The 12,321-nt window shown below is 40.1% G+C and overlaps 1 protein-coding gene across 2 annotated transcripts in view; it reads right to left on the bottom strand.

Annotated features, from left to right (window-relative positions):
- The window catches only part of DIAPH3 (diaphanous related formin 3), a 576,438-nt gene that overhangs the window by 352,993 nt on the left and 211,124 nt on the right, over window positions 1-12,321 (bottom strand). For both annotated transcript variants that reach the window (XM_075563000.1, XM_075563001.1), the window contains 3 exons: window positions 10,215-10,279; window positions 3,411-3,515; window positions 465-761 (listed from right to left, as the gene is read on the bottom strand). In XM_075563000.1, coding sequence (XP_075419115.1) covers window positions 465-761; window positions 3,411-3,515; window positions 10,215-10,279 — 467 coding nt within the window. The remainder of the gene's footprint in view (window positions 1-464; window positions 762-3,410; window positions 3,516-10,214; window positions 10,280-12,321) is intronic.

Below are 12,321 nucleotides of genomic sequence, written 5' to 3'. Positions count from 1 at the left end.
AGCATGCCACCAGAGCTCCTTGTCTTTACCCCAGGACCCCTCTGAAAAGGCTGAAGTTAGATGAGAATTTTGGAATCAGAAGTCCTACATTTTGACAGATTATCAATTATCCACAAGTAATACTTTACCTAATAGCAACTAAGACACAGTCCAGAAGAGTACTGACTTTTTGGTACTTTTATGAAGCACTTTCCATAAACACAGAATTTAATCACAGAAATGGTATATGATACAGACAATTTCAAGTCAGTTACCATTTGGAACAGCTAACATTGACTAGGACCACATTTATAAACCAGACAGTCCTCATCCATAAAAAAGGACTTTGGCTCACCCCTTTTATTTTTGAAAATGATCCCATTTTATTTAATGTCCATTTGATAATGTCTTGCATTACAAATTATAGACAGTAAATCCAAACTTAAATTTTAATCTACAAATTCCCCTCCATTTATTTGTTTTACCTTTAACCAATTCAATCTTCTCATGCTGGTTTCAGGTTTAAATTCTTTCTTTGGTTTCAATCCAAATGGCAGTATTGGTGGAGGAAGACCAAGAAATCCAAGGGGGGGTGGTGGGGGCACCGGGCCACCAAATGGCATCGCCAATCCTGGAAGTGGAGGGGGAGGTGGCGGAGGTGGCGGAGGTGGCAAACCTCCACAGAAGGTAGGTGGTGGAAGAGGAGGGAGTGCAGAGCGGCCAATCCCATCTTCTTTTGATGGGACCCAAGAGGCACTTGTATCCGCTGGCAAGATGCCAAACTAGAAAAATATACATACACAATTTACACCGTTAAGGAAATGCTACAAAAACATGCAAAGGTATACTTTTCTCAAATACAGCAATTAATTATCAATTGAGTACCAAAAATAATTGAGTGTCTGTAGTTTCACATAGCTCAACCTAGTAACAAGATTCTAATGTTTGCTATTCAACTTATGACCATAACTACAGTCGTTTTCTTAAAAATGTAGTTACGGAAGCAGACCTCCCTGTTTGAAGTCACACAGTCTTCCGTGTGATGAAGCCTCCCAGTGAAATGGACACAGGGATTGAGAAGATTTCAGAACCACGGTCTCTAGCTAGGTGGCCGCGGGAACCATGCAGGTGCAAAGTTCTCCCAGGCAGCATGCGAGCACGTCGGGAGCCAGCAGACTCATGGCCCAGGCGCACGCAGTAGCTGCTGGAGCACGGGAGGTGACGTAAAGGGCCAAGGGGAGCAAGGAGAGGTCCTTGGTGAAAAGGACAGGATGAAGAAGCGCCCGGTCAACGACGATTTAGAGGGTGACACGGGATCAGGCAATGCTTGCTCTTGTTAGATATAAGGTTCCCGTGAGTCAGAATTGGCTCCTTAGTAGTTATCTATAGATCCATTTTCTTTACACTGTGGGTCCATTCTGATTGGGACAAAGCCTTCCGGGTTGCTATATAATTATGATCTGAAAAGTACTAACGTCACTTCTGCGCTATGTGTTAAAGGTGCTAAAGTGGATGCAGCATACACACACGTGCATGTCTTTATCGGGCTTAAAAGATGGTGGACATGTATGAACACTATGAGATCATTCAAAAGTTTTATAGCATGATCATAAAAACAGATCTGAGATAAAAGTCTAAAAGGATATGGCAATCTCATTGCAAAGAGAGCAGTGTTATAATAGAAGGTGACATAACAAATCAAAGAACATGCCTGATCAAAACCATCTTTTCTAATGTAAACAACTAGTTGAGTGTTAATCTGTATTGCTATGATTATGGATGACACTGCCTTTTGAATTTTCAGAATGCATGTGCATTACACTGACACTAAATAAACATTTCATAGCTATTATTTACTTCTGAAAATAAAAAATGTCTATATTTCTGCTTGACATTAGTTCCAGTGATGACGTAAATCTCATTAGTGTGAGTGTATCACCCATGAAGTCACTGAATGCTCAGCATCTGACAACGTGCCTGGCAGTGAATAACTAAATTAAGAAACACACATAATCACATAGAAAAGTAAGGCCGGCCGACAAACAATGAACTTGCCATCTGTTCTTCAAAAGCAAGCATGGTGGCGGTTATTGAGTCTCTACTTCCAGGCCATCAGGTGTACAGGCTCTCCCTGTGTACAATCCAAAACAACCTAATGGCCAATTTGATCTATTTTTGGTTTCAAAATATAAATTTATTCCCATTTTAAATGAAGGCACCCTTACACAATAACTTTATCCAAAGATAGTAAAAAACACCAAGGGGATTTTTGTAGAATCGATCGAAAAATATTCCTTCAATCAGCAGAAGTTTAAAAGAAAATTTTTAATTATATTGGTTTATATCAGGCAAAAATGTGTCATAAATACTTCAGCCACTGCCTATAACTCCATTGGAAATACACAACAAAAGCATGTACTTCTTTGAGAGGGAGGCATCAGGAGACAGATGGAAAACATGGGGATGGAGGCAGGTGGGATTAGCTGACAAAATATAGTACTTCCTTCTTGAGACATTGAAGAGCAAAAATCAGTGAGAATCGTTTTCTCAGAAGTGAAATTTCATTTAGTATTTTTTCTAAAATGAAATGATAACAGATAGCTATCTCTTAGGTTGTCTAGAGAAAACTTCTGAAAGAAAGCTATCCACTAAATACTTAACAGAAAACAAAACTGCCAAGAGTATAGAAAACTGTATACATGAGACTATTTCACCATCATCGTAAATTAGGATGAAAAGAAAATAGCCAAAATGTACTCATTGCTCATCGTTCTGTATGCAAATCTGCACAAAGAAATCTAGCTATGAGAATTTCACCTCACTCTTATCCATTTCAAACATGCAGATGATGTATTTCTTGCTTTCATAATGTTTTATGTATAGAGGGTGTCTGGGAGGTATCTGCTTCATAATCTAGATTTGTTCCCTTTTTTGGTCATGTTTTAAATCTGTTTACTTTTGGAAATTGAAAAATTATCAGAAAATGTTCCCATTCAGCTAGAGGTTATCTTTCACTGCAAGGTACCCATAGGCTGAAGGTTCTGAAAAATAAATCGCTTGAGCCATAATTTCCTAGACTGGGATAAAAATCAGTGATGAATGACAAATCTAAGTGTAAAAGACTTTCTTACCCTGTAAGCTTAATTACTTAGGAAATATGTGATATTAGGAGCGGGAGAAAAACTCAAATGAAAACAAAAAGGTAGCAGATTAGTTAGTAAAAGCTCAGACATGACTAAAAATGCAAATAAAATGTGGTACATTCACTGGTTTAACACAATCCTAGCAGAACAAAAATGCAGACAAACAAACTACGAAAACATGCATGTGAGTTTCAAGGTAGTATGGTCCCAAGACAAGGAAAAGATTGCTTGACCTTTGTTCATCTGGTGAGGATTCCTTATTCATATTTATTCAGGATAGCATTTTACCTGAGATTTATAAGCTTGTAATTCTGCTTGAAGCTCATTAATCTTTTCCTCTTTTTTCTGCAATTGGGCCTGAGTATCTTGGTGGTGAGTAAACTCTTTTTCAAACTGAAAAGAAAAGGAGGAAGAAGGATGGAAATGACAAACACTATTCTTCATGTAGAAAAATGCCTCTAATGATCTCAATAGAACATAAACTTCGGGTTTTAGAAAAGCCATGGTAATTTTTGTTAAGCCCCTCACTGCCTTTCGGTGGGTCACTCCAGGTCCTCCCAAAATCATTCCTTTGCAAGGGAGCAGACAAAACCAGAGATGGAGCCTGTGACCTTCTTCTCTCCGCAGAGCAAACTGGTCCATAGTTATCTGCAACCTTGACATTTTGCTTAAAAGTCCCTAAATACCATTTGACTCTGTGTAAAATAATAGACGGCAAAGCATTGTGCTGAAATCCCTTTCTCCATCTGCAAAACACTTTGGGCTCGAAACACACTGGCTTCCAATTTATTGTCATTGAACAGAATTTCACTTTCCTTTTAAATTATTTTTATCATAAACAACTTCATTCTGCAAATACATCCACTACTCACTTTCTCCTTAAGCTAATATCTAGAGCTTTAAAGACCCCACCTAGGCTAACGTTCCACAACTTAAGAGAATGAAGTCTCTCAGAGTTATCATTAAGCTCCAAAGATAAATTAATCTCTCAAAGTCCCAAGTGCAATATCATGTGAGAGAAAAGAAAACCATCAAATTTGGTGAATTAATTGAGTCATCTAATTTATATAGCCATTCATCGAGATCGTTAGTTCCCATCTTAGATTCAAATAGCTCTGGTCTGCAATCACCTTGACGGAAAATGTTTCATAACAACGGTGAATTTATATAAAGTTTTGTCTCATACAAGTATTTGACTATATATATAGATATATAAATTAAAACAATCAATTATTAATGTAATTATTATTACACACATATTAATACAAAAAATAAGTTTCAAATATAGCCAAACTTCAATAAAGAAAGTCATAATCACCTAGAACTCATCCATTTCAAAGGACTCCATTCACGTAGTTTACATTGCCTCTAACAACACACAAGAGGAAGAACTCTTCCTAAGCTGGAAGCAAAACTAAGGCAGAAAAAGCCAGATTTTCTGTCATCAAAGCCCGAGTTACTCACCTGGAACCATATAATTGATGTTTATATAATGTGTTACAATTTTTAAAGTATAAAAAGTACTATAATTTCTGTTTTATAATTGGGAACGTAAATCTCAGATCCCTGAGGCCCTAACCCTCAGCAAACCCGCCTGGGTATCTTCATAAAGGCAACAGAAACTGATTGTTTTTCTAAAGGTCAATCGGCCTGCGCTTTGCCCAGACCATATCAATGTCACCACTCCCACAATTCCTACAGTAATTCCAAACTTCACATCACTAGATAGTAAAAAAATACTAATCTTCAGCCTAATAAAATAACCCACACCATACTTAAGTCTCAGAGGACAACTCGCCCAACCGCTCCTATCACCCAGGGCAAACTCCTCTCTCTGTCCTCTGAAGAAAACTCTCCCACTTTCTTCATGAGTGTCACCTCTTTGCTGCGTATCTAACTTCCCTGCTCTACTCTCTTGCCTTTCATTTACGGCTGAAATCTTACTTCTCTTCAAAGTTGACTTCTTCCGACTGCCATAAGTTATGGCTAACTTATCCATAATTCATATTGTCTTCTATTGAGATGCAATTTTGTGCTCACTTTAAAATCAAAACTGAATCAACCCCTCACCCACTGCCATCAGCTGATTCTGACTCACCCCAATCTCACCCCAATTCTGACTCACCCCAAAGGGATTTACAAGGCTATAAATACATCCTCATCTTTCTCCTCTGGTGCAAACGGCTGGTGGGTTTGCATGCCAACTTTGCAGGTACAACCCCTACTCACAGCAAATCCATCAGCACAACTGCCTGGTCTTATTCATGTGCAGTCCAGAAATCATAGAACAGGTTTCAACCCTTCCCTTGCACTAAAACCCACTCCTATGGAGTTGGTTCCAACTCAGGGCAGGCCTAGAGCAGTGGAACTGCCCACTGGGTATCCAAGGCTGTGAATCTTGAAGGAGCGGCTGGTGGATACGAACTCCGGACCTTTCGGTTAGCAGTCAAATGCTTCCTCTTACACGTGACCCTGCATAAACACTAACCGACCTATAAATTTTAGTTAAAGACACCCATAAGCAGTGATCTTGTCCACAACCCAGAGACCGCTTGTGCTGATTCGCCCTGTTAACCCGCACTTCATTAACGCTTGGCTATCATTCTTGCATTCCACCTGCTATGTTTTCCAAGTTACACACTCCTGGACTTTCTGCCTCAAATGAATGACCTATAAGCTTACTTCGCATAGCCATGTTATTCAACGTGACCACCACCGGTGACACATGGCTCTTTAAATATAAACTAAATAAAAATTTTACGGGTAAACATTCAGTTAGTGTACCACAAGTGTATGCCAAGCATACATGGCTAACGGTTGCAATACTGAAGCACATGCATTACAAACCCTCCCACCATCTCATATTGGGTAGTACTAATCCATCGTCTAAATACCTTCAAAGACACCCCCATAATCAAGCTCTCATCTACATGCTCTGTTGCCGCAGTTACTGAGGCTTTCCTACTATGTCCTTAACTGGTCCTTTCCATGTTCTTCATGGGTTCCTATTCCTCCAGCCACTTGGAGGGAGAGGAGGTGGCAGTGAGATTCCGTAAAGAGTTGTGTCCTTGGGAACCCTATGGGGTAGGTAGGTCTACTCTGCCCTATGGGGTTGCTCTAAGTCAGAATCAACTAGAGGACAATGGGTTTGTTTGGGTAAGTGCTCACGATAACCATTTCACGTTGCTATCCCACGGCCTCTGTGGTCTCCTGCCGCTGCTGGCCTCGGTCCACCCTTTGGCTAAGGTGCTGTTTCCCACGGATTGCACCCACCATCACTGGAGCCGAGGCATTCCTACCGCCAGCTCACTTTCTCATCCAATTTCCAGGCCACAAGTCAGCCCACAAAGGTACTTTCAACTGCTTATTTGACGTTTTTCAAGACATACAAAACTAACAGTATTTTCAAGACTCAGCTTTTCTCCACCCCAAAAACATTTTTTATTTTTAATGTCACTACCTGTTCTAAAGGACAGCTCAAATACCAGAATTCCTTTCCTCGTAGGCCTTATGTGATTTCTTTAGGAAGACCACACCATGGCTCTAACATGTAAGAACCCTCTGACATCCTGCTCCAATTGACCGACTGAACAACTTTCCCATTAAACCAGGGGGGTCTTAAAAGTTCATGATGGAAAAAAAAAATTCATTCTCTTTCAATTCTGTCATCCCACAAATGCTTTAATGCCTCCTCGTATAACACATTTCATGCCTGCAGCAAAGTGCCTGTGAGGTATCTCCCTCACAGTAGTAAGGATGGGAGACACAGAGTTAAACAGAGCACACTAAGTGCTTTCAGTAATCATAGTGTCTAGTGGTGAAGCAAAAAAAAAAAAAGAATTCAAAATCCTAAGAACTGCCAATGAGCTAAAGAGAGAGAGACTTTGAAAGCCAGAAAACATTTCCTAGAAAAAAGGTGCTTGACTGTAGACTTGGAGACAGTCAGCAGGGAGCTGTGAAGTATAGCGAGCATTACATGGGGAGAAACCGCAAAATGCACAGAAGTGTGGCCAGTGATCCCTTGGAAGGGTGCCCCTTGTGCAAAAGGAGGGATGGAACCTGTAGGGGATGAAACCAAAAACCCGCTCATGAATGAAATTCCTGAAAAGGAATCTGCAATTAGCCAGAGTTATTTTTCTTTCCTGAAAATCAGAGGGTGCTTTTGGAGTATTTATAATGAGAAAATAACATGATCACATTTGTTCTTCGGGAAAGGCATCCAGCAATGCTGTGGAAGACGGCCTGAGAGGGAACTACCAACCACACGGAATCGGTCTGGAAACCACTGTGAAAGAGAGAGCCTGCCTGAACTGAGGAGCAGGAGGGGGTGAGGGAGAGAAATGGAGGGAGACCACAGAATCCAAATGAGTTGTGTCTGACGGAACGAAGGGAATGAGATAGCTGGTGCTTGGTGACTATGCTACTTGGTGGTATTTTGAAGGGGAAAAAATTCTAATATGGAAAGCAGGAGGGAACACTTTTAGAAAGGAGAAAGATGGCTTTGGCTTTGGCTATGTTAAAATTTGAGATACTTTCAAGAATTCCAGAAGGAATTCCAAAGCGACACATAAATGTTGACATTCCTCCCCCTTGGAATTCTCACCTGCTTACTGCACAGTCATCCTGCAACTCAGCTGTCACTTCCTTAGGCCCCTTTCCCTGACAGCCAGGACTACCATCACAGTGACATCATACACCAACATGGGGTTTCCTAAAGGTGACCAGCTCTCAACTATCTACCACCTTGCAATGACTTAGATTGACCATTAAAGCTCACAGCTATCTGTAGAAAGAAGTGACTGACCCACCGCCCGTCAAATCCTCCTTTATAAATTGAGAGAGTGTTCATAAGTTAAAGCACCGCCTTGGCCAGCACCATGTGCCAGTGAGCTGCCATTTCCTCCACTCCCGTGTACAGCTGCTCACATGGGACAGCCGCATAGGAAGAACTGAACCTTCGATTCTTCTCATGAGAATAGGAAGGAAAGAGCCTTGTTGCTCACAATAATGACGTGTATACTGTACATCTCGTGAGCCTCTGACTGAGATCAGAAGGAAATCTAAAACGACCCAACGCTCAGAGTCATTCTTAGGGCATGCTAAGAAAATGTATCACCTACACTAAACCACTCTGAAAAGATCTGCATACTCACCAAAGAGATCAATCCCAACTCCCTCCCCTCAAAAAGGATCAGGTGAAATATAAACTGTGCTTTAGCATTTTTATAATATCTATAGTCAAATCACTGTAGCCTTGGGGATAAAATGAATCTCCATTAAAGGAGTGCTTTAGAAAAACTGACATGATAGCCTTCTTCTCCAAAAAGAGCTACTGGAGCAAAATCACACTTACAAAATTACACACAAAAATGTCAGGAAATACAGTTAACGTTGAGGCTCTGCTTAATTTCATTCCCCAGGGTAAATGTATTAGTGCATCTGTACAAGAAGGTTGATAATTCAATATTCTCTATGTACTTTCTGACATTTCTGGTCTTCATTTTTCAAATTTATGCACCAAAATAAAGAATGTGTCTAGCACTATGCTAGCTTTCTGCCTAAAGCAAAGTATTTACATGTGTCCTGATAAAGCTATCAGAAAGAAGTTCTTGCTGATATATACAAAATGGTACAGCAATAGAAATCTTTTATGGAGCAAACAACATTTTCAGGATATACCCAAGACATATCATTTCTGGCAAAAAGGAGACAACTCACCTTGAACAAGGTCTTTCTTATTTGTACAGTTAGAGCTAACAATTTTAAGAGCAGGAGTGGAGAGAGTGCGACCTGAACAACATGTCTATGGATCAATTGTAACATTCCCTGCTCTGTACTTTGAAATGATCCACTGATTTGTTTCCCTACTAACCCCCACTGTTTCCAAGTACTAATAATACCAGATCCATCACTAGAGCACTAGTCTCCAGCCTTCGGCCTGAGATATCATACTTTCTCGGTAATTGTTTGGCAAACTCACCACTGGACCTTTACAGGGTTTTGTGTAAGTTATTCCAAAAGCTACACATGCACATTAGGGAGGGAGGCCAGGGTGTGATCTCAAGTTACACTAAGTCACACACTGCACATCAAGCGACTGGCTCTGGCTTCTCATCGGTAAGTAGAAAGTTACTTCGGGAACCGCTAACTCATCAACCGGCTGTGGGTGTTCGGCAGGCGTGTGGTGTCTCGTGGCAGTCTTTTTATCTTACAGTGCGATCCTCCCATAGGAAGCATGATACACGGATTCCTCTTCTAGTCTTGGGGGAAACCTGCTATCTAATAAGAGCTCGGGACCCTGGTGGCCTGCTGGGTCACACATTGGGCTGCTGCCCACCACAAGGTCAACAGTTCGAACCTGCTGCTCCTTAGGAGAAAGATGAGACTTTCCACGGCAGGAAACCTTTGCCGCCACTGACACCCCCGGGGGCGATACTAAGTGGTCTTTCGAAGTCCTGTGAGTCAGAATCAACTCGAGGGCAGTGACGGGGAGGATCGATACGACTGAACAGGACGCGAGTTGAGAATGTCTATGACTTAGAAGCATCCTTTACCTTAAAAGCATGCAAGGCAGACTCCTTGACAAGGGGTCTGGTTTGCTATGTGTGGCCAAATGAATTTCTCGCAAAGTGGCTCTATGTGACAGAATTACTGCCGTTTAATAATCTTTAGGAGGGCAGGTCGCTCAGCCTCTCTCTCCTGATGCTACTGAGTGGACTCCAAAGTTCTTCCTCCCGATGAGCAGCCGCTGACCCGGTGCCTAATGCACAGCCACGGCTCCCGTAGCAAATGCTCCCCGTTCTAGTAATAACGGCGTTCCCTCTTCTCACAGGACCAGCTCAACGCCAAGCGAATAACCCAACAACAACACAAACAAAGAGCCTCACGGACAGTAAGTGCTAAGCAGGGACACAAGGATGCAACTCCTTCAAGACGATTGCAAGGGCCTAAACCATGTGACCTGGTGAGAAGCCGTCCACGCTTCGCTTCTTTACTCTCGAGGGTCTCCACGTGACATTGCAAAGTGAATCTTTAGGAAGTCACTTACTTGGTTTTTTTAATCATTTTATTGGGGGCTCGGAAGTTACTTACTTTCATATGAAGCTCTGAGGCTTTCTCTTCAGATTCTTCTAGTTTTGCTTGATCTATGCACATATCTAAAATTACAATGACAGAAAAGTTTTAATTGCAGTACTTCTAAAGGTCATTATTACTTGGAAAGTTCACAAAGGGAAAAAAGTCATATGAAAGAAAAAGAAACACCACCAATATACGGAAGTGGACAAAACCATTAGAATATTAGAAAGGAGAAGGCTTTTCTGAGCATGTGGCCAAGGCTGGAGAGTTGGAGGAAGAGACAAACCCAATATAACCTTACACTTCTACTAGACAAAAGGAGGGACCTCAGCAGCAACACAGGACCCTCAAAGGTTTCTTTCTAGTACCAACTCATACACATTTGAATGGAAAAGAAGAATGATATCCAACAGAAGTTCAGGACAAAGTTAATAATAATAAACAAAAAATAACGAAATAGCATGGGGAAACCGATTCTGCTATACAACAGGGAAAGTATAAATTAAGGAGCTTGGCTGATAAGAAAGGAGACTGTGTACTGAAATTTTAAATATGCATTTTCCTTCACCAGCTACTCTATTTCTGGGACTTTGCCTTTAGGCAAGAATATGAATTAAAATATTGTTTATGTTAGCATAAGAACAGAAATAATTCAAATGTCCATCGATAATGGATTGATTAAATAACTTATGATAGATATCCACATGATTGAATTTTATGGAGAAATGCTACATATGGATCTATATGGAAAGATTTCCCATGATGTATTGCACTATTTTTTTAATGAAAGCAATACATGAATACAGAAATGCTTATAATGAAAACTAAGCAAATAGCTATGTGAACATGTCAGTCACCTTCCTAATGCAATTTCTTAGTTATCTCTGCAGTAAAATTATTCTGGTCATTATCGTCCTATCTCTAAATAAAATACTATAGTCTCAATTTGTCAATTTAAGAAATACATGACTTGCTACCTATTGACGCTGAAAATTATGTTCTCTATCGAATACTAATTAAAAATTAATTCCCAAATATCTCATTCCTCAATTATATTTTTACTTCTATCGTAATACATAAAATTATATGTCTATGTTTTTTGTTTTATTTTTTAAATGGTTTTATTAGGGGCTCATACAACTCTTATCACAATCCATACATACATCAATTGTGTAAAGCACATCTGTACATTCATTGCCCTCATTATTCTCAAAATATTTGCTCTCCACCTAAGCCCCTGGTAACAGGTCCTCATTTTTTTCTCTCCCTCCCTGCTCACCCCTCCCTCATAAGCCCTCAATAATTTATAAATTATTATTTGGTCATATATTTCCCTGTACGACGTCTCCCTTCACCCACTTTTCTGTTGCCCGACCCCAGGGAGGAGGTTATATGTAGATCCTTGTAACTGGTTCCCCCTTTCTAACCTGTGTCTACGTTTTTAACATCTTCCTCACTCACTACCCAACTTCTTGTCTTTTTTCTGCATTTAAAGCAAATACAATGGAATTTCCATCTTTATTATGTTCGTTTTCTGTATCTAATCTATGAATCCATTCTCAACATTTAATATCAATAACAATACCAATTTACTTTACTTAAGTAGGTTCCACTTGCACACTCATTCTGTGTTCAAAAGATTGTATTTCCTGAACAACAGTTCTGTGTCAAAAACCCTTCGATACTCCAGGAAAGCATTTCTAATGTCCCAGTGAAATGAATGTTCTTATTGGACATTCTTCAAAACCATTGCACTTATCAGTCGACTGCATATTTAGACACTGCTTGTTTGTTTGTTTCTTTGTCCTCCCACTAATCTGTCGTTTCTCTTCTGTTGAGAAAAACAGCATCTTTGGCGTCAGGATCCCTAATACTATCTAGCTCCTTACTCACTCTACACAATCCATTCTTCTTCCTAGACTCAGATAAAATATAAAGAAATGTCAACCTGCAGTAGATAAATTGTTACAAAAGGAAAATGTATTTTAAAATCTTTTTCAGATTGGTGTTGCAGATACTCTTCTTTGATCGAATGCCAAACTATAACAAATGGTAGTCTACCAAAGATTAATTAAAATGTAGAATCACATATTATGTCCAAAAAAATTTGTACTCAAAACCA

This window comes from Tenrec ecaudatus, chromosome 11 (genome assembly GCF_050624435.1).
Source record: "Tenrec ecaudatus isolate mTenEca1 chromosome 11, mTenEca1.hap1, whole genome shotgun sequence".
In the NCBI taxonomy this organism is placed as follows: Eukaryota; Metazoa; Chordata; class Mammalia; order Afrosoricida; family Tenrecidae; genus Tenrec; species Tenrec ecaudatus.
This window is presented reverse-complemented; position numbering and strand designations above follow the sequence as displayed.